Source organism: Hakea prostrata, chromosome 4 (genome assembly GCF_041222555.1).
Source record: "Hakea prostrata isolate BN-2017 chromosome 4, UWA_Hpros_2, whole genome shotgun sequence".
Classification (NCBI taxonomy): Eukaryota; Viridiplantae; Streptophyta; class Magnoliopsida; order Proteales; family Proteaceae; genus Hakea; species Hakea prostrata.
Genome location: NC_142603.1, coordinates 55,031,264 through 55,053,247, shown reverse-complemented (window position 1 = coordinate 55,053,247; position 21,984 = coordinate 55,031,264). Strand labels below are relative to the sequence as shown.

Below are 21,984 nucleotides of genomic sequence, written 5' to 3'. Positions count from 1 at the left end.
ATCTCAAGTATCTTGGAACCAACCTTTACATACGATTCCTCTTTTGTGGTTGATAAGGTTTCATCTCCACTATCCTGTTGGAAGGCGTGTAGCCTTTTGTATGTTGGCCATTTGGTGCTCATTAAATTTGTTCTTAGTTCATTACCTACTTACCAAATGGGTTGCTTCGTAAGTCAATCAGTGTCAAGCTTGATTTTTAAGGTTTGAAATGATTGGGAAAAAAAGTAGTGTATATATCCCTCTTCATTTATTTCATTATACATAAGTTTTTTAATTTGGCAGTTATAATGCTTGGCAATAACAATAACCATAATGGAAAAAAATATTCTGCTGTGCACAACAGTGCATTTTTGTACAAAATGATTGACTGAGATTAAAAGCTCAATTTTAAAATTTTAAAATCTTCAATAGTCTTGTATTTACTTTATTTTTTTAGCCAATCTTTCGATATATACATGCATTGTTGTGCAAAGCAGATGATGTTTTCCTTAACCATAACCTTGTCCCAAGACTCAACTAAATATAGTACAATATAGGACCATGAAGTGTTAAACAAAAGAGACTAGACAAATAATAGTAGTAAAAATGAATACAGATGAAGATACGTATGAAACAAAGTCAAAAGTAGACTTTTACGAATATCTCTTTACATGGTATCAATCACACAGATCTCTTTTAGACAACTTTATGAGCACTCATATAAGCGTCTAATTCTAGCGCATGTATATCCTTTCTTACCAGTTGAGCAGTCAATTTAGGCCTACCTTTGCATCTTCTAACTCCTCTAATTGGATTTGGTGACCACTCTTCCTTACAGATGCCTCTAACGGTCTCCGTACGATATGCCCACACCACATCAAGCGGCATTCTCTTTGCATGTCTTGAGTTATTAGCAATACCCACGTTTAATCTAATATAGTCATGATTTCATATCTCTATGTTTTGCCATACATCCTCATCTTTGCTACACTTATTTGTTTGCATAGCCCTCTTGGTTGCCCAATGTTCTATCATATATAATTTTCTTTTGAGTTTAATAGGTATTTGTCTGTCGTATACCACACCTAAAGCACCTCTCTGCTTTGAGTATCGAGTTTTTATCTTCCAATGGATTTCATTTTGAATTTTTGATATCCTTGTTAAATGATATGTACAACTTTAGGATTCACGTACTCTACAATTCTTACCTCCTACAATTCTCTGTAATTCATATATAGAACTGTGACACGTGGTAGTCAATAATCCATCGTTCAAAATTAGAACCCAATTAGAAACTCGATTATCTTGGACGATCCATGACCGATTACAAATCCCGATTCTCTGTAATTCATATATAGAACTGTGACACATGGTAGTCAATAATCCAACGTTCAAAATTAGAATTCAATTAGAAACTCGATTATCTTGGACGATCCGAGACCGATTACAGATCCGCATGCCGATCCCGATTCCGATACGTGATATTTTGAAACCCTGGATCTTGAACAGCCCCTTGTTCTTCTGGTTTCCCAATGCAGATAGAGTTGCGAACTGCAACAAACTTTCACTTCTAAGACACAACTAAATATGTGATTCTGAAACACGATATGACAGACAAAGCGACAGGGTTATGATACTGGTTGTAGAGGTTATAGAGATTTGAAACTAAAAACCAGAGAGTGGAGAAAGAGAGAGAATAGCAAACATGGCGGCCTCTCTCCAAGCAACGTGGGCATCATCTCTTTCGCCTTCTTCGTCTTCTTCTTTGAGAACGGGGAAGAGCAAGTGTTCTTGCAGCGTTAATAGAAAAAGTGCCGCTAGGGTCCCGATGCCTCCTTTGAACCCCCGAGACCCTTTCTTGAAGAAACTTGCCTCAGTTGCTGCGTCTTCTCCAGATTCCCTACTTTCTCGATCTTCGGATTCGGATACTCCTCCGTTTCTCGATCTTTTCGAAACTCCCAAGCTTATGGCAACTCCAGCTCAGGTAAGTGTTGTAGAATTCTTTTTAAGATTGACTATTTGATTCCAATTTTGCTCCACCGTAAGTCATTTGTATTTTATTTGATCGGTTGCTTTCTTTGTTTATTAATTAAACTTCTGCGCGGTGGAAAATTTTAGTTCATTGAATCTTCTATCCTATCTTCGATAATTATTTTCTTGCTTTTCATCCTTTTCTGTTTTATCTTTACATTTTGTGTATGTTCATGTGTTCCTTTCCCAGTCTGCGATATTTAGTAACAATTTTCCGTTTAATACATGCTTGATACTGAGTTCGTGATTGTCTAATGAATTAGTTGGTTTCAACACCCCACTCAAACAAAGGGAAGAGTTCTTTTGGGTTGCTTTGCCTGTGATTTTAATGAATTTCGGTACTTTTTTTATTCTATTATTTTTGGTTTTGTAAGTGTTGTCCTTTGCTTATTGTTAAGGTTTTGAAATTTTTGCTGTCTGTCATTATCCAGGTGGAACGATCTGTTTCTTACAACGAACACAGGCCAAGGAAGCCTCCACCAGATTTGCCATCCTTGCTTCTTAATGGGAGGATTGTTTACATTGGCATGCCTGTAAGTGCTATAAATGTCAGCGTACTTGTAGAGCTTAACTAATGTTCTATAAATTAGCTTTGGATAATTTATTGGATATTTTTATGTTATTGTATACTTCGTTCCCTTGCTGAAAGAGTATCATTTCTAGTTTTCAGAGACATTTTTATAGAACATTAGCAACTGAAATTTAGGTAGTATTCATGGTTCTTTCGTATTGATTATTTTCAATTGTTTTGTTACCAAGTGATGGGTTATTGTACCATGAGAAATTTCAACAGTCTTGGAGATAAAATAAGACAAATACAGTAGGGGAAAGAATTGCAGAGTTCAGATATTGTCATCCTTAATGGGAAAAGTACAAGCTCTTTCCGCTGTCTGATTTGAGTTGGAGTTCCAGAAGAAAAAGGAAGTCTACCTCTTCCCCTGGGTCTTTTGTTTTTGGAGAACTGAACAGTCATCAAGCAATTCAAACCAGCTGTGGAATTATCCTGGCTCTACAAGAAAAATGCACAAGCACCAAAAGATGTTTCTGACAATTGGAGGTGCCCATTTGTTATCAACCTGTTGGAATGGATGATTAGATCCTAAGAGGGAACAGCTGTCAAAACTATATCTAAAGCACTTATCTTTGCTTGTCACAAGAAAGGAACAAATTGTGCTGATGTTCCTGGGACAAACATTATAAATCATCTCCAAACTTCAAACTAGCCCAGATCACTTGTTAGTTCAATTCTTTCAAGTCAAATGTCTGACCGACCCATTCGGCCGGATTTATAAGTTTAGGGCTTTCGTTTCTATTGCCACTGCAGTACTATTTCTATGACATGCGCTTCCCTAGTTGTGAATAAAAGATTTCTTTTTCCTTTGTGTATGGAATTGGTACACCTGTTAACCAATTTTCATTATCAGTTGGTGCCAGCTGTCACAGAGCTTGTGATCGCAGAACTGCTTTACTTGCAATATATGGATCCCAAAGAACCAATCTATCTGTACATAAATTCTACAGGCACAACCCGTGATGATGGTGAAACAGTAAGTCTTCTTGATTTCTTCCGTTGTTTCTGTGCCGTATTTCTTTAAGATGTCTGTTACATGCACGCACATATAAGAGGATGGTTCTTGAAGCTACCCCTATGCTTGCCCAAATAATTTCAGGCTGAGATCTGATGACCTCTACCCTGCGCAATTGCCTGGCTTGGTCCAGTCAAGCTAACCATTTTTTATTCACATATTTTTGGAATTCAAATGCATGTAATAGAAGGGTCGGGTCTTGGTCAATGGACCACAATTGTAATCTGATGTTAAGGTATAGAACCAGCTTCTCAGCAAAAACTGCTGGGGGAAGGCTGTGGAGGCAAATTGCCCTCCCCCTGGCTGTAACGCCACTTGTGTGGATGGAAGCGTTCATTGCCAGGTTCACCCTTTATTTTATATGCATTTAATATAAAACTATTATCAGAGTCAGATTAGTTGTAGAGTAGGTCTTTTTCCACACATCAACATTCATGTGCTAGACTAAGCCCTGCAAGCTTACATTTCTAAAAAGCAAATGCTTTGCTTGTTTCGTTAAGCTTCAGCAAATTCTTGCCAACTCATGTGAGTTGCATTCATCTGCAGCCAGTTACCAACAATTTCTTTTTCTTTGCACTTTATATCCTAATTATGAATTCAAACTTCTATTATTTCAGGTTGGGATGGAGTCAGAGGGTTTTGCAATATATGATGCGATGATGCAGCTGAAAAATGATGTAAGCTCCTTCCTGTGAAATTGTATGCTTGTTACTTGTGCTTTCTTTACTGATGCAATTGTTCTTTGAAATGAGGGAGATAATAATTTTCTGGTTGCACGTGTGCGATGCACTTTGTCCTTATAGCAGCATCTTAAAACAATACATATCAAAAGAGCTTCTGTTCTGCAGCATCACATGGACCTTCTATATTATTTCCTCTTCTTTTATTTGGGTACAGTTGCAAGTTCGATTGAGTAAACGGTATCTATTAGGCACTTGACCAATGTGTCAAAAGCTCCAAAGCTGATGGAACAAGTTTAGTCAAGTCCTTTAACCTATCCCATACTAGGCTGACCCAATTTAACACCCATACATAGAGTGGGCCCCAATAAGCACATAACATACCACCGTGTTTCCATAGTCATCGTTGTTGACGGTTTTTACTTTAGGCAATTCCCACTCTAGTGGCAGGTAGCTTTCTCCAAGGGGCTACACTCTCTTCCTCCCCCCCCCCTCTTTTTTTTTGGTTGGGGGGGGGGGGGGACCAAATATGCCTCTCTTGGTAGCTTTCACTCTACTCCATGCAACCCTTTCTGAGATTTGAACCCCTGACATTGTGCCAATTTTGATACCAAATGTTAGATACTTGACCAATGTGCCAGAAGCTCCAAAGTTGATGGAACGAGTTGTCAAACCTTGTTACCTATTCCATACTAGGTTGGTGCTACACCAGAGTGGGCCCTATTAGACACATAACACTATATGTCTAGGTTCTGCTTGAAATGTGGTTTGCGTCCACCATAAAAGCTTTTCTGAATTTTTAGTGCTCAAAATCAAAATAGTAAAGCGACAGGAATTACATGGAACATAATATTGCTACAGAAACATCAATACAGCCTTATCCCAACTTAATGGGGTCAGCTTCATGGATCCTTTCAAAGCAAAGTAGAAATCTGAGACAATACAAGAGAATAAGGAAATGAGACAACAAAAGTGGGAAATGGAAAATGAAAAAGTAAATGGAAATATGATAGATTAGGAAATGAGGAAAATTCTAGCTACTTGGGGCCAGCAACATTGAATTCTTGCACTTTAGTAGGGTCCAAGTTGTACAAGACTCAGATTATCCATGTCCTCCTTCACAGTCTTGCCTAGAGTCATTTTAGGCATCACTCTTCCTAACTTATCCATCCCCAGCCCTCCATTGCACAAAGCCAAACCACCTTGGACAACATCCCTGAAGCTTGTTGCTGATCTGGCATTTCCCCACATCAGCTCTAATAATTTGTTCCTGACTTTATACTTCTTTGTTTTACCATCCATGTAACATTCTCATCTCTGTAACACATAGCTTCAATATATGGTATTTCTTAATGGCCCAAACATTTTGTCTCATACATCATAGCAGATCGGGCAGCAGTTTATGGACTTTCTTTAAGTTTAAAAAGAACGTGCCAATCACAGATTCTTTAATTATACCTCTTCATCTCATGCAACCCACTTTAATCTTTAGTAAAGCATATCATCTATGTCACTTTCTTGGATGATGATTGACCCCAGATATCTGAAATAGTCACTTGGTTATATATAAGTTACAGATATATACTCTGCCTTTGATCTACTAATTGTGTGGCCTCTTGTTTCCAAGGTTGATATCAACATTTCTAACTTAACCTTAATCCCTTCTTTTGTCTTACTCGCCAAAACTAAATTAACAGCGAAGAGCATACACTGCAGTACCTTGTCTTGGATGTTCTTGGTTAATTCATCCGTGATAAATGAAAAATGAGGGAATAGGGCTGATCCTTGATGTAATCACATCCTCATACACCATTCTTTTTTGCTAGAACATGGATTGAATCTCTAGGATGACATATGGAGATTCTTCTTGCTAGCCTTGCATCTTTCAAAGAGTCTCCTTGTTGCAAGAGTTGGACAAATCCTGACTTGTGTCCAAAGGTCACAACTGGAGCTTTATTTATAGTCATAACTTACCAAATATAGAACAAATCAAATCTTCCCAGTGTGGGAATCTTACAAGAAAACAGATCCTATCAAATCTTTCCTCAATAAGGAAAACCAGAAACATGGAAAGTAAATCTTCCAACACCAAGATCACTACCCAATTCTGTCTTACAACACTCCTAAATGGGAAGATGTAGATCACTTCTTGGGATCTACTGGCATAAAAGAAATTGATTCTTTGATGTATGAGTTTCTCTTCTTGGATGGTCTACAATGACCTTCTCCCAAGGTTTCATGGTATTACTCTCTAGTCTTATGCTCCTATACTTGCAGTTGAGATTGCCAAATCCATGCTCTGAAATTTATCAATGCAATTTGTGTTATGGTTTTGCATATATAGATACAAACAGTTGCTGTTGGAGCTGCCATAGGCCAGGCTTGTCTCCTACTTGCCGCTGGGAAGAAGGGCAGACGGTTCATGATGCCACATGCCAAAGGTTTGATTTTGTCTTAAATTATTATCTTATCCAGTGAAAAAACCCACATGTTCTTCATCACTAATTCCCTAAGATATCATTCTATGGCTCACTTGAATTATGTTTCAGCCATGATCCAGCAGCCTCGTGTCCCATCATCTGGTTTAATGCCGGCGAGTGATGTTCTTATCCGTGCAAAAGAGGTCCGTTTTTATTTCTCATCATCTTAGTGGCATTTGTTGTGTGATTTTGATTGTGATTGTTTTGATGTATGCTAAATGTTTTCCGAAACTTGAACTATTCTGCCTTTAATATGTATATGTTACCATGCTGTTAAGTTTGTGGTTGTTGTAAGGTTTTCACTGTGTAATTAGTATGTGGGAGGAAATTGTGTTTGGTGTATTCTCCAATAGATCGCTTCCTTATTTACATGAATATTTAAAACAGAAACAATTTTCCTTTGGGGAGGAGGGGAAGGTTGTCAGTTACTTCACTCAACTGTTAAGAATTTTGCTTATAGCAGAATTTTACCTCATTCCGAGAGTGAATGGTCATAAACCATGTCCAGCGGCAGATGGTCAATATGTATTTAATTAACTGGTTTGATGTAGGCTTTTGTTTTACACAGTGGTTCTGTCCATTATGTATAGATGTGGAACTTAGAATTTTGAATTTTCCTTTCATATGTTCATCTCAAACCCTGGTTTGACAATTCCTTGGCTCTGCAGGTTGTAACAAATAGGGACACCCTTGTTAAGCTCATATCTAGGCACACTGGGAATGTGAGTAATCCATTTACATAACTTGTTCTTTTTAGTAGGTCAGGTAAGGAAAGGTGGATGACTGCCAGATTCATTTGCATGCCTGAGGTATGACTACCAACAGGCTTTGCACTGGACCAGGATTCTGCCTTGAACCATTTCAACAAACATTGAAAGCCATTAATTATTTAATTTATTTATTTACTGCAAATTATAAAAATCTATATACTCATTATTTCTCTTTATGCGTGATTAGTCTCTTGAGTCTGTAGCAAACTTGATGAAGAGGCCATTTTATATGGATGCCCCAAGAGCTAAAGACTTTGGTGTAGTAGACAAGGTATATTCTGCTCCCTGTAATGTTGATTAGATCCTCTTTGACTCCAACACTCTCTGCATGCTTAAGGGAGGTGCACCTTGTGCAACTACTCGCTCATAGACCTTCCCTTTCTCCGAGTAACACTGGCGTCTTATGGTCTCAGATTCTTTGGCGTGGTCAAGAGAAGATAATGGCTGATGCTCTCTCACCAGAGGAATGGGATAAGGTAGCTGGTGTTAAGGTCCTTGATGGGATGTAAAACTTTCAAATAAATTGTCCGTCCAATGCCCGTGTAAGTAATCCCTTTGCCTGTGGAGGGATGGGTTTTTCTGTTGACTGAAATTTCAGTGGCCTAGTCTAGCAAGTTCTTCAAAACAATTACACCTCTTATCTTTGTTTTACAAGTAACCCAAAGCATTTGATTGGAGAGTTAAAGAAAATGCCATTATTTGATGTTCACTTTATGAGGATTTCTTGAAGAATAGTTGGTTCTATTAGTTTAAATGGAAAATAAAATTGTTCAAAGAATTCGTATCAATGTTCAGTTCTTGGAGTTTTTAATGGATTTGATATTGGAGTTTTAACTTGGATGCGTTGGATTATCAACAGTAAACAACTTCAGATGAGCCAGCACATGTATTGAGGCCGTTTAGCCCTGTGACTCTCGAATCACCATTTCACTTGCCTGGGAGTGTGCGTATTTTATGCTCAATATCAAGTCAGTTTAAAATGCACTGGTTAAGAGGATGACAATTGGATCCGAGTCAGTGTGGCCCTAGGATCTATTATTGATTTAAACCTTTGAATCTGTACATTCACTAGGTAGGTGAAAAGAAAACTAGTATTTGGTTCGATTCCGAGTGAAGCATTCACCTTGATCACTGCACAAATGCAGTTGGTTCTAAGCGTCATTGCCAAACCAACTTGGGGTTGCTTTGAGAAACTATAGCCTGAACTCAGATGTAGCAATTGAGTAAAAATTACAGTAAGGAGGAGGTAAGAGATCTACCAGAATCTCAAACTACTGCACAGATGGTTGGATGGGGTGGAGTATCATTTGTTCATTGCCGATCCAATCCCTAAACTCACCGTCTATGAATCTGACTTTAAACCTATTAAAACCATCCTGTAAGAAGATGATGAAGCTGAGAACTCCCGCTTCATGTTTACCTTGGTGCAGTTCTTATGTTAGTCTGCCTAACCTTGACATTGTAGAGACGAAGAATCCGACCCCCTTTCTGGTCGTTGCCCCTACGAGAAGGAAATCTTTTTGAGATCGCAGTGTGTGACTCTTCCATGACAATGACAACAATTGCTGTCTCCCACGGAGGTTCTGAACTGCTTGCTTTAGCAAGAACAGCTTAATGGAAGCTTTCGGATCAGAGAACAGATACGAATAGGCGAAAAAGGCAAGAGGGCTCACTATATGTGGCAGGGTCTATGTTGCACAACTGGAAGATGACTCGATGGTAGCGGCAGAAGACAGATGAAGGGTAATAATAACAAGTTCGTTGCTTGCAAGTACTCGATCACTCCTAAACAGACTCTTTTTTCAGATATTGCCAGTGAACAATTACTTCTAGTGACAAAATAAAAAGGATGTGAGGGGCTCCAAAAGAGGGTTTTTGTCACAGGAACTCCTGCAAGGAAAGGGTTCAGGAACCAAGGCACCGCGTATTAAATATTAGAGGGTGCTCAAACTGATCATTTCATGCGAGAGGAGAAGCAGGGTCGGTGCTTGCACCCTCCATTTGTGTTGGCTCAGGAGTATCTCGCCCTATTGGTATGTACCTGGATGTTAATATATATGGGATCTGAGCTTCATTTGGTTAAATGAAACCCTGTGAACAATGAAAGCATCCTTATGTTTGGTTCAACAGAACATGTGAATCAGTTTGAACAAGCTTTCAAAGTGAAAACGTAAGCTGACAGGACAGAGAGGCAGCACCAGTTAGTGAGAACAATACGTCATATCCACAGAGGGTTCGCAAGAAACAACTTACTCCCGAGGAACCCATGCTCTGATGATGAATTTATCTTACCCATGGCTCCCCATGTCCGAGACAAATAACTAAAACTTGCTTGACATGGATCTCAGATTGCATAATATGCTGCTCAGAGGATCTTCAACGCAAAATGACTCCACTTGCTTAAAAGAAACCCTGCTTTCGCAATTCTTTCCAACATGCTTTGGAGGATCAAAATTCCACATTAGCCTGTATCTGGAACTAACCCCTGCTTGGTCGTCCAACTCAAGTTATCATGTTTAATACGAAATACAACTTGATACCAATGTAGAAAAGGAGATGAAAAGAACCCCTAAATGGATAGAGTGAAGCAAAAACAATATCAATGGTATGATGGTATTATTATCAGCTGCCTCTTGGTTCCATATCATTTGACTACAATTCATAACGCCAAACAACATGAATCTAAACATTGAAATCCGTTCATATTGAATAACCGAACCATTATTTGAAAGCAACTCAAAAGTAACTCAGCGACTCTTGAAAACTTCTAAACTATCTTCTAGTAAACTCCAGCAGAAAAACAAACATAGACTAATTAGTATGCTGAATATGTCTCACCAGCAGGCCAAATGCTCCGGACGATGGCACTGGCTAGCGGAAGAATGCCCAACAGTGCAATCTGAAGTTGTTCTGAGGTACTTGTCCTGACCGTGATCTGCCCACTGAGTTTGTTGTTCAATCCAACACGAACAGCCACCTTAGAATTCCGTCCAAAGGAGAACTGCGATTGCAGATTAGCTCCCAGTGCCAAGTCACCTCTCCACTTCATCAAAGAAAGGCCCAGTGTAGACTGGTCCTGGTTGATTGGAAACTCCTTATCTTTAAGACGTGCTTCCAAGTTGGCTCCATATGCAACATCACCTTGTGATCGGACAGCACCAGTACTGCCAACAAAAACAAGGCGCTTTCCAATCGCTATCTGATCCTCAACTTTGAGTCCTGTGGCAACATTTTCGCCAAGGAAAGTAACCGATACACCAGCTGCTGTCTTGTTCTTTTTAAAAACTTTGAATTTGGCATCACCTCTGAGGATGTAAGCAAGTTGCTTCCCAATGGTTTGGATGTCAAAACCAGCTAGTGTTGATCCATTATCCCCATGCTTAGCCGAAACCGATGAATCCAAGTGGATGTTGAACTCCTTCTTATCTTTCGTGACCTGTATAGCAAACCCAGCTGGAAACCTCCCAGCTATAGCCAGATTCTCTTCAAGGCTGACACCATCATAACCACTATCATGGTCCCAACCATGGGTGTCCAAAACAGGCCTAGCCAAAAGCTGTGATGTTGGCTCCAAGAACCGGTACCTGAAAGCAGGATTATCAGCATCAAAAGAAGGGGGCAGCACCATGTCAGGTAAGGGAACTGGAATGGCTGCTGGAACTCCATCTTCCTGATCAAGATCTTCTCCAATGTAACCATAATCATCCTGACCACTCTTTCCCTTCTTTTTGGCCTCCTTCATTCTTTTCAACTCCTCTCTCCACTGTTTCTTCTGAAGGAGCTTCACCCGATAATCATACTCATCAAAATAGGCCTTCCTCTGCTCCTTGCTGAGCTTTGCAACCTGAGCCTTCCTAAGAGGCTTAAATGGGGGTAGCTGATCATACTCATCCTCCTCTTCTTCCTGGTCTGAATCTGACAAGTCCCCTAAGTCGATATCGGAGTCACCGTTATCCCCACCCTGATCAGTTGAGAGTTTAGGGTGTGCACGGGATTGCAACAACGAAGACAATAAGTAGGGTAATGGCGGTGAACGAACACGAAAACCAAAGAGCTTTCGGTGGTCAAATGGGTCCTGAGGTTTCGACAGGGAACTAGCTTCAGATAGAATTTTCATAGAGTAGCACAAAAGCAATAACTGGGGTCTCCAACTCTGGCCATTGGGAAGAATTCTTTGGCCTTCTCTGTTCTTTCTGCAAGAGGGATGGTTCTCAACAAGAGACACTGGATTCATCAGGCTGGGATTCATTAGACGCATATCACCAACTGCTTGCCCTACACACTGCTGAACAACATGGGAACGCTGAGCAACAAACACATCGTAGCTTAGGGGTGACCCAGATGGTCCTTCTGGAGGGGCCGAAGCAGCATGAGTCAAAGTAACAATGGTACTACGCCAGATTGCAGAACCAAGTGCACTGGAGATGGATCTTAACAATGGTAGATCATTAAGATCTCTGGTCTGTGCATCAAGCCGATCGACATAAAGGACAATATCTGGTGGGAATTTCTTGGTGAATCTCTTTACAGATGATAAGACCTTCCGGTTGAAAGACAGTTGTTCCGTTCCAGATGGTCTGAGACCTGGTGTGTCAAGGAAGCGGACCTTAACACCCTCAATCACTCCAGTTATCTCTTTTACAGTTGATGTGGCTGGCTCAAATGCATTGATCAGTGACTTCTCCTCACCAAAAATGGAATTTATGGTTGCACTCTTGCCCACCCCAGTTTTCCCCAGGACCAGGATGTTCAGAGAGAAGTCCAAATCATCTTTACCTTCTTCTTCAAGCTGCGACGCAGTCCTTTTTGCACTTTCAAGGCTGAAAGCTTGATTGGTCTGCCTACCAGCAACAAGGGCCAGCCGGTATAGAACCTGCGCAGCTATGGAGTCCTCAGGAGAATGGCCTAGCCTCTGAACAAGCCTCAAGAACTTTACTCGTGTAAGCTGTATCTTCTCCAGCTTTTTCTTTTCCTCTTCACTCAGGTTGTTCTCTGATTCTCCCCCCAGTGTGAGATCTGAAGGAGCAAAAAAATTGGGCCGGTTTGGTCTAGCAGCAGGTCTCAAAGATCGGATTGAGGATCCTAAACCAGCTGGACGCTCAACAGAGAAAAGCCTTGAACCATCAGGAGATGTGATTGTGATGCTCCCACCATCTGATCCTGCATTAGTTGCTGCTTTTAGAAGTGCAGCCAATGCAGAAGAATCAAATAACTCCTTCCCATCTCCCTCCCCATCAGTATCAGCTTCTTCATCAGAATCTGTGACAATCTGTCCATCAATTCTCTGAGAGTGATCCTGAGAACTTTCAGCACCCGAGTGAGAAGCTGACCCTTGCTCCAAGTCCTTCATAATCTGCTTGGTGGTTTCAGAACTTCCAAAAATCAGACCTTCAGCATCTTCATCCGTAACGGAAGCTCCATCATCATAATCATCATCGTCTTCTTCATCTTCGTCTGGCTCAGGGTTTGCTTCATCATCAGCTTTCTGTTTCACTTCTGAGTCTACAGAGAAACCACGTACTACAGATTCAGATTCCTCCAGTTTGCTGGATGTGCCATCCTCCAGTCCCCCACTTTGAGCAGTTCCATAAGCATCATCACTCTCTGAATTTTTGGACTCCCCAGCAACAATAAGCTGTGGCTTTGCCTCCTCCGCTGAATCCAGTTCTATTGATTTATTTTCCAGTTCAGGCCTAGCATAGTCCTTGTCTTCACTGAGATGAACTATTCCATCAGCAGCATCACCATTGTTTCCATCCTCCTGGCTATCTTCATTGGCATCCATTTTAGAATCGATAAAAGCAGATACTGCATCCGGATGGTCACGTTTATCCCCTTCTGGAACAATAGAGCCTGACACATGGGACCCCAATTTTGGGGATTCCAATACAGAATTAATTACAGTTTCAGGATCCCTATCCGAACTGCAATGGTCTGCAGAACTCTCCTCTATCTCCACAACACCAGAATCTGCTTTAGTGACTTCGAACTCAGGAGGCTCTTCAATGCAATGACTCTCTTGAACAGAGCCAGTATCCAAACTCACGCTTTTCTCGACCTCCACACCTTCAGTTTCCGAAGCTTCCTGCACCTCAGCTTGCCCATCATTTGGTTCTGAAATCGATAAGATTGGCTCTTTGGATTCAACAACTGAATCACCTTCACTAACAGAGTTCATGCCATCAGCATCTGCAAGCTTTGTTTCAGCAGGTTCTTCAATAACAGGAGTTGCTTGCTCACCCAAAATTGAGCTTTCCTTCACCATCTCAATAGGTTCTTCAGCATCAACGAAGGAATCGCCTTCCACACCAGGACTACCCCCAACAGTGTCATCGCCAACAAGCACCTCATTCTTCTCCTCCGCAACCTTGTCTTCCGACTCGGTGGCTTTGAGCTCAGCATCGGTTTCGAGATCCACATCGGATTTCAAATTTTCAAGCAAAGCATCACGTTCGGTAGCCACTTTATCCTCGGCGGCAGACTCCGGGATGTTTTGGACCACGTCATCCGAAACTGGATTCTCAATGGAATTCCTTTCAACAGAAGGCTCCTTCTCTTCAGAAGATGAAACCGTTTCAGGTTTATGATTCTCTTCTTTGCTCACCATCTCAGAACTCTCCGGAGCAACCTCGATAGACTCAGGAATCCCATCCTTCTCCCTCGAAACCGAACCCAACACTTCGCCAGCTAGTGAATCCCCGTTTTCATGAGAAACCTCATCTTCTCCATCACCCCCAGAAACCCTATGTTGCGAAGTTTCTACAACCTCTTCCTCCACCTCACTCATCAACCCCTCGTCCGCAACAACATTATCATCGTCATCATCGACCCCTGAAATCGGCGCAACAGGCCTCACAGCCTCTGAAGGCGAAAAAACCGAGGAACCCATACCAGGTTCTACAAAGGACACAATCTCTTCCTCCATTTCGCTTTTCCTTACAAATGGAAAACCAACAACCTTCCTTTCCCTCTCCAAATTTAGGGTTTCTTCATCTGGGTCGGCAAAGAAAGGTCTCTCGGATGCAGTTTCAAACTCTTCTTCACCGCTCAAGAAACCATCCGACTCGGAACTAACATCAATACTACTACTATCTTTCTTATGATCACTAGTCACCGTAACATGTTCATTATCAGAATCAGAGGTAAGAGGAGCTCGGATAGGAAGAGAACCTGAAGAACTGGAACGTAAATTCTTCAATGAAAACTCTTGTTGTTGTCGAGACGTCTCGGCTGCAACTGGGGTCGATTGTGCACCGAAAAGAGAGACAAATGGCTTTGCATCCATGGACTTATGCTTTTGTTTCTACGTACACAGATACAAAAAGCTACAGTCGCCCTGATTGGAACGACCAATTAGGGTTTTGCGAATCTCTTTCTTCCTTCTCTGGATAGGTATCTTGATAGGAATCAGCAAAGAGAGCCTAAGGCCAGGGTTTAAGAGCAGGGGATAAGAAATACAGTTTTTTCTTGTTCCGCAATACTGGTGAGACGATGGATCTGCTGTGCAGGTAAAATTACCACGACTACCCTCCTATCTGATATTTCCTCTTTTTTTATTTTATTTTTCAAATATTCTTCTTATTATTATTATTTTTTAATTAAGAGGATATTAAAATAATGAAAAAGGTTTTCAGGCTGTCATTTTTTAAATGAAAATATATTTAAAATTCATAATGTCACAGTTAGAAAAGGTAGGTGATGAACCTATGACCTCTTAATGCCCCTGCTACGTAGCCAATAAATAAATAATACTTAAAATTATTATTAATAAAAGAATGTCATTTATATTTCATAACCAACCCCCTTTTCCCCCTGCTCTCAATAAAATAAAATAGTTTAACAACCTGTGTGATAATCTACCAAGTATTTTTGTTTTAAAAAATACGAGAAACACTAGTAGATGCTGATGAGTCTAGGACTCTCTATAAAACTTCTATAAGAGTTTATCACTTCCATCAATAAACTAATAAGAGAACCATTCAATAGTGTACATAGGTTGCACAGTGTAACCAAACCAATCTAAATCTATATTGTCTTCATCATCTTCTTCTCAAATCCAAATTTAAGACTATAAAGAACATAGCAACTTTTTGCAATATAGGGTTATGGTTCACTGGAGATAGAAAATATGAAAATAAACTTCAATCATAAGATATAGAAAATATGAAGAACTAAGCAATTATTATCATTAAGATTGACGAAGCAATGAATGTAAGAGCTTTGTTGCAATATGAAATGATTTTTTTAACAAGGTTTTTATGTTTCAGATCTAAAATTGCTTGACTTAGATCAACATGTATAACTTTTGCTTCGAAAAACAAACACAATTGTTGTTGAGTTTAGAGTGTTTTTCAAAACATAAAAAATCATCAAAGAAAAAAAGTAGGTTTATCAAATGGTTTTCGACCAATCATTTTGTTTCTCCAAATAATAAACACTAAAAATTGTATATTTTAGTGAATTACCCAAATTAACCGCACACTTCATTATCCAAACTTATTTGTAGTAAGTTTTACTTGACGCCGCACCTAATATGAAGTGAAATAATGCATATCCTTTCTTTTCAATTCTCTTAAAATCACCTTAAGTCTACTTTAAATTCCTTTTCTTCATTCAATTTAAAGAGAGAAAGAATAAATGCGTAGAGGGCAATTTGGTGATATGAAATCAAGTACTGACGAAAGTTGGAAACCATTGGATGAGGTGATCAGACGGCTTATGGGCTACCAACAATTTTGGAATAGGGTTTTTTCGAAGAGGAACTGCAGAAGTTTTGTTTGGTTGTGTAGAGAGATTTGTCTTGTTTTGTTTTGGAAGACAAATGTTATCTGTTGAAAACGCAAGCTGTATCGTGTACGCACTGGTTTCCTCATCTTCCTCATCTCAAATGCATGGTTAAAATCGAACTGTTTCCTTATCTTATCTTCAATTTCAATGGTGGGGATTTTTTGTTGTCCATATCAACCATTCGACTGAGTTCTTTGAATTACATCCGGTTGAACCGTAATTTGTCATACCGGCTACTGACATTTCATAGAGATTTATTTTGTTTGAGGTTTTTTACATGTGGGTTTCTTTAATGGACCACAAACTAATGTTGAGTCATCTTAATGCAATATATTACGTGTGGGTACTAAGCAGATTAATACATTTGTCGCCATTAAGTATATTCAAATTTTAAAATGGAATGACTGTTGTGACTAAAATATTCAAATTCTGGTTCAGGCCGGTTCGTTTCGGTTTTAAGGCGATTCAACTGGTTTAAGCTGATAAGATGAAAGCATCAATGGGTCTGCCCAAAAGTCCAATAAATGACTGATCATGATCATTCAATTTGTTATTGTGATCCAACGATCATAGTTAAAAGGAGATCAGACAGGAAAATCATAGTTCCGATTTCCTGTCTACTTCCATGAAAGCTCTTCAGAATCTCTGAAACCCTACCTTAACTATTGTCTAACAAGATAGTCGGAGACGTGATGCCGATCAAGAGGATCGACTCCGTTTCTAAAGAGTTCACTGTCTTACAAGAAGGCGGGAGTTCCATTTAGCTCAATCTAAATCGGTTCAGATCGATCCAGATCTGAAGAGTTTGGTGTTTGATTCACGGTATAGAGATCAGATCACGAAGAAATATTTGCTATTTCTTTATGAATCTCTCCCTAAATCAGCACTTTCTCTAAATCTCTCAACTCAATCTCTCTCAAATCTCGGATTGCTTCAGTGCTGCATAATAAATGCTATGGTTCAGATGAAGCCATCTCACAAAATAAAATCCCAGCCGTTAAAAATCACATGTGCTATTGTAACCCATTTAAGTAAGCAAACCGTATAAACCGTTTGACTCAACAGTACACCCAACCAGCCTAACTCGACCTGACCGAACCCACTCTTTCAGATTGAGATTTCAAAATCGCAGATGAGAGGGAAAACCAAGGCTTTTTTTTCATTTTTCGTTCATTCTTTTTCATTTGACTTCGATTCTGCGAACGAACGAAAATCTAGAGAGAGAGGGGTGGGTTTTGAAGGGGAAGGCAAGGCGAAGGGCTTCACCGACGAACAACGACTTGTTGCTTTGCGGTAGCACCTGAAAAACGAACTGGTGCTTTCGTCTTCTTCATTCGACTTCGACTTCTGTGAACGAACGAACACAGAGAGAGAAAGAGACGTGGGATTTGAAGGGGTAGGCAAGGCGAAGGGCTTCAGACGACGATCAAGTTTGGCTCCTTCGGTAAGCTTCCAGTTTCTCCTATGCGTGTATGCCAAGCCTTCCCAAGTTTCTGTCCTTTGACGTGGAGCTATCTGTTCGGCTCATTCTGGATAACAGTGAGTTATTTGCATTACCCTAGCCGCTAATTCATTTTTCTAACCTTCTTTGAACTCTAGCATCCCTCTTACTTATTTTCGTTTTTGGAATCATGGCTTAATAAAGTCTGTCTCAGGCTTAGTTCATAACAATATTCTGTCAAAATTCAACCCGCATCCCCAAAAATATTCTAACCCTGTATATATACTACAAACACTCAACTCTCTCTACTTCCCTCTCACTCCCTTTCCTCCTTTTCTCGCTTTCCTTTCTTCTTCATTGCTGTTCGTCTCATTTGAGAACCCGAGAACCAGAAGAAGATACAGGTAAAGAAGGCGAGAAATTGCAACCTTGCCTCAGGTCTCGTCTCTAGGCAACGGCTGCAACGTGAGTCTCCCTCTCACTCGCGCTTTTCCACTAATCATTATCGATCTAAATTGATTTTTTAAACCCTCTGCTTGCTGCTATTGATAAATGGGGGTCCCCTTCCGGGCGATGTGATTTCTGAAAACCCTTACAATTTTGTTACTTGGCATTTGCCTGGTAAGTATTGAATGTTGATGCAAATTTCCGGTAGAACCAAATAGGAAAACATGAAGTCTACTGTGATGGTTTTTGGCATAAATGGGCGGGTATAGTCTACTAGGCTGGTTGATTTAGTGGAGTTTCCTTCCAGCTTGATCGAAATTCGGAGTCCTGTCTTGCTTTTGTTTTCCCTGATTTTCATCATTTATAACTGACTGTAACGGTCTTACAAGCCCCATTGATTGATATGAATGAAGAAGACCATATTTGTTTTTTCGATCTGTGAACTCAACTCTGGACTGTTGCTGATTCAACAGTTGTTCTCTAATGCAGATCCAGTCAAGGTTCTGGTGGATTCAAAATATAAAACAGCTGGATTTCTGGAAGCTAATCTCTCTTACCTCTTGTATTCGACCTTTCTTCTTTATTGTTTCCATTTCCTAGTTCTTTTCTGTTCTGCTGAGCATTATTCTGTTTGATAAGCATCAGAAGCTACTACTTTGTACACCTTAAGTTTTAGCATTTTGAATTCAAGTTTCTAATTTGAGTAACGATTTCTGATTTCAAAACCTAGATCTTTTAAAATTCGTTTTCAGAATGCTATTGCTATCTACCTATTAAATTGCTGGCTTTCGAAGTCAGTTTTTTTGTTTATAATCTTGTGATACAATTTCACTGAATCTGTCACTTCCCCCCTCACATTCTCTTCCAGCAACAACATGGACTTAAAACGCACTTGAAATCCCTACTATTTATTGCCTCTGGTTTTGAGAGGTTGTGAGTTTCCTTTGCCATTCTCCAGTATCTTTCCTGACTACTAGATTGCTATTAGAGGAGTGTTTGAACTGGGTTTCAGAAATGGGCATGTATAAGCTAAATGGGTTTCACAATTGGGCTATTTTCCCCCCCTTAAAATCAGCCTTTTAATCTTATCATTCTATTTGACATATTCCATGTGTTGTGTTGTGGTGTTGCACTACAGCACACAACAGAGGATTTTTGGCCTCAAAGCTTTTGCATTTTAGGACTTCCTGTCAGCACTTTCTAATGAAGAAATCTGTGGATCTTATCCTTTTCGGAAACAATTACAGGCTTACAGCGGTGATTTGAGTCTCCATCCCTCCATTTCAACTTCTTCTCAGTGGATTGCAGAGAAATTTATCTCCGACTCTCCCTGGATTGTAAGGCCCCTTACTTTCTGTAAGTATTTCTCTCTGCTTACTACATTGACATTACACCTTTCTGTTCTCCAAATTACTCTGAGCTTCGATCTACAGAAAACAAAGGAGCAGAGAAAAATCAAGTACTTAGAAAACTTAGTACCCTTCAGCCTTAAAATTCACCAGCATGAACTAATGATACTATGATCGATTTGGCTTCAGTGCTGCGAATGGTCCAGATTTAAAGTGGTGGTGGAGATCGAATCTCAACCACCCTTTTTTTTTGGGTTTTCAGTGGTGTAGTTCAAAAAGTGAAAAAAAAAGAGAAAACCAAAATCTTGACCACCAGAATTCATCCACACCATTCGCAGCTTAGTGCTGCACATTTAAGCAATTTCCTACAGTGATAGTACATAAACCTGCTTCAGCTTTCCTTTTCCACACCTCACTTACTTTCTTTCTCAATTAGACTCTTCCTTATGAGACGTGGTTCTAGTTTAGAGGTTTTACTTAACGAAAGAACTGTGAAAAAACTTACTATCATAAGTTAAGTCCAGAGTTAACTCATTACTGAGACTATAAATGCTCTCTTTTGATATGCCCAAGCCTTGAATAGGGACCACTAGTCCACTGCCTGGGGTTGCCAAAACTAAGTAATGAGCTAGTTGTCATTATGAGGTGGTTGTTGCTGTTGTAATGTGTCTAGTGAACTCTTTTCCTCTCCCAAATTATAATGTAACACCATTACATAGAGAAGCTAGTAAAATTGAATCAGGCGGCTCAGTGGTGTTCAATCTTCTTTTAAGTTTGTCTAATCGATGTCAATGTTACATTTAATGTCAAAATATTTTTTTTGTTTTCTGTTAGTTTGCTGATGTCACAACAATGATTATACTATTGTTTTTGTTGTTGTTTTAGCTTTTATATCATATGATAATCTTATGGATGTATGAGGGATCAAGTATTCTGCCACCATATTGTGTTTACTTCAGTTGTGAGGCTTGATTTTGAAAAATTTTCTGCCACCATATTGTGTTTACTTCAGTTGTGAGGCTTGATTTTGATAAAATTAACATTTATGTTCTGTTGTTGAGGAGAAAAAACAAAAGGAACCAAGGAACAGAACGAACAAGGGGCCGGAGCACACGAAGGGGAGAAGGGAGAAGACCCGGAACAACAGAGCGGCAACACCGGGGGGGGGGGGGGAGACCGAAGAACACGAAAAAAGACCACGCGCAAGGGCGGGAGGATCAGGGAACGGCACCAACCCGCCACCGACACGGAGGGAACGCCAAACCAGACCAGGGCAACCCAAGGGCGCGGGGCGGGGCCAGAACAGGGCCCCCAAGGGACGAAAAGGGCAAGAAAAAAGAGCCAAGCCCGGACCACCGCAGGAACAGGGGCAGGAGGCGGGAAAAAGGAAAGAGGGGGGGCAGGGGCAAAGGGGAGAGAGGCGGGGAAAGGCAAACCAAACCGGCGGGCCGGGGGGAAGGGGGGGGCGCAGGCCACGAGGACAGGGAAGGGGTGGAGGGGGCCAAAAGACGGAGGGAGGGAAAGGGGGAGAGAAGACAGGGAGACAGGCGGGGAAGGGACCCAAGGCCACAGAGATGAACGAGAGAAGGGAGAGGGGACGAGACTCAACGGCGGGGGAAGAGCGGAGGGAAGCCCACGGGCCCGCCGCGGAGAGGGGACCGGAAGAGAGGGGGGGCGGGAGCACGGGGCCAGGGAGACCCCCAAGCCAAGAGGGTTGGAGGGATGGAAACGCCAAAGGGTTAGTTGGAAGGGAGGGACCCGCCCGGGTCATTTGCCGCCGCCCCCGTTTGGGCCGCACATTGGACATGTTGTTTTGTTTATTACGTGGTGTAAATGTTTGTTACATAGTGAATGGATGCCAATATATTTGATTACAAAGCTGGTTGATATAACCAGGGTCAGCAAGCCCAAAAGAGGGCTGAAAATTGGGCCCAAACAGCCCCCTTGAGCATGCGGCAGCAAAGGCTGGCTGAATGCCCCTAGGGGTATTTTGGTCATTTTCCATGCCCTTCCTTGGGGTGTCCTTAGTCTAGTCAGATTCCTTACCTCTTGAGGAGTCTAAAACTATTTTCTTTTCTTCAATTGGTTGAGTCAAAGTCATGTCAGAGTTGTAGTTCTGTGGGAGTCTTAGTTGCAATCTAGTTACAAGATTCCTTTTATGTAATGCCTATTTTATTTTGATATTTCTGCGATCCTAGTTGTTTCTAGTCCAAGTCAAGTTTTTTTTTTGTAAGGCTATATATAGTGCCTACCCCTCATTCTACAAATCATTTGAAGATTAATGAATTGAAGCTTGTAGTACAGTAGCATCTTCCCCTCTCTCCCAAGTAAGTACAACCTCTCCCCACCCCTCCCCAACCCTGTGATCTACCAAGAACCCCTCCCCATCCATTTGCTAGCCTCCCAGCCCCCTCTTGAGATCGCAACCTTCCCC

The 21,984-nt window shown here is 40.7% G+C and overlaps 3 protein-coding genes across 14 annotated transcripts in view; 2 read left to right on the top strand and 1 right to left on the bottom strand.

Moving 5' to 3' along the window:
* Window positions 1-1,489: 1,489 nt before the first annotated feature.
* LOC149019723 (ATP-dependent caseinolytic (Clp) protease/crotonase family protein) lies at window positions 1,490-8,360 on the top strand. The gene is made up of 9 exons (XM_089153704.1): window positions 1,490-1,963; window positions 2,442-2,543; window positions 3,435-3,557; window positions 4,214-4,273; window positions 6,621-6,717; window positions 6,826-6,899; window positions 7,425-7,478; window positions 7,714-7,797; window positions 7,940-8,360. Exons 1-9 carry the CDS (start codon window positions 1,685-1,687, stop codon window positions 8,033-8,035), a joined length of 969 nt encoding a protein of 322 aa, XP_089009830.1. The 5' UTR covers window positions 1,490-1,684; the 3' UTR covers window positions 8,036-8,360.
* Window positions 8,361-10,109: 1,749 nt separating this feature from the next.
* On the bottom strand, window positions 10,110-14,978 carry LOC149019722 (translocase of chloroplast 159, chloroplastic-like). The gene has a single exon (XM_089153703.1). The coding sequence runs from the start codon at window positions 14,809-14,811 to the stop codon at window positions 10,342-10,344; it is 4,470 nt and encodes a 1,489-aa protein (XP_089009829.1). The 5' UTR covers window positions 14,812-14,978; the 3' UTR covers window positions 10,110-10,341.
* Window positions 14,979-17,375: 2,397 nt separating this feature from the next.
* Window positions 17,376-21,984, top strand: part of LOC149019721 (serine/threonine-protein kinase TIO-like) — a 66,635-nt gene continuing 62,026 nt past the window's right edge. For 4 of the 12 annotated variants that reach the window (XM_089153701.1, XM_089153688.1, XM_089153691.1 and 1 more), the window contains exons 1-2: window positions 17,376-17,757; window positions 19,449-19,557. The gene's annotated coding sequence lies outside the window, so the exon portion shown is untranslated. Of the gene's footprint in view, window positions 17,853-18,690; window positions 18,764-19,448; window positions 19,558-21,387; window positions 21,878-21,984 lie in introns of those variants that run through there. The other 8 variants (XM_089153696.1, XM_089153695.1, XM_089153692.1 and 5 more) reach the window with 7 other exon arrangements.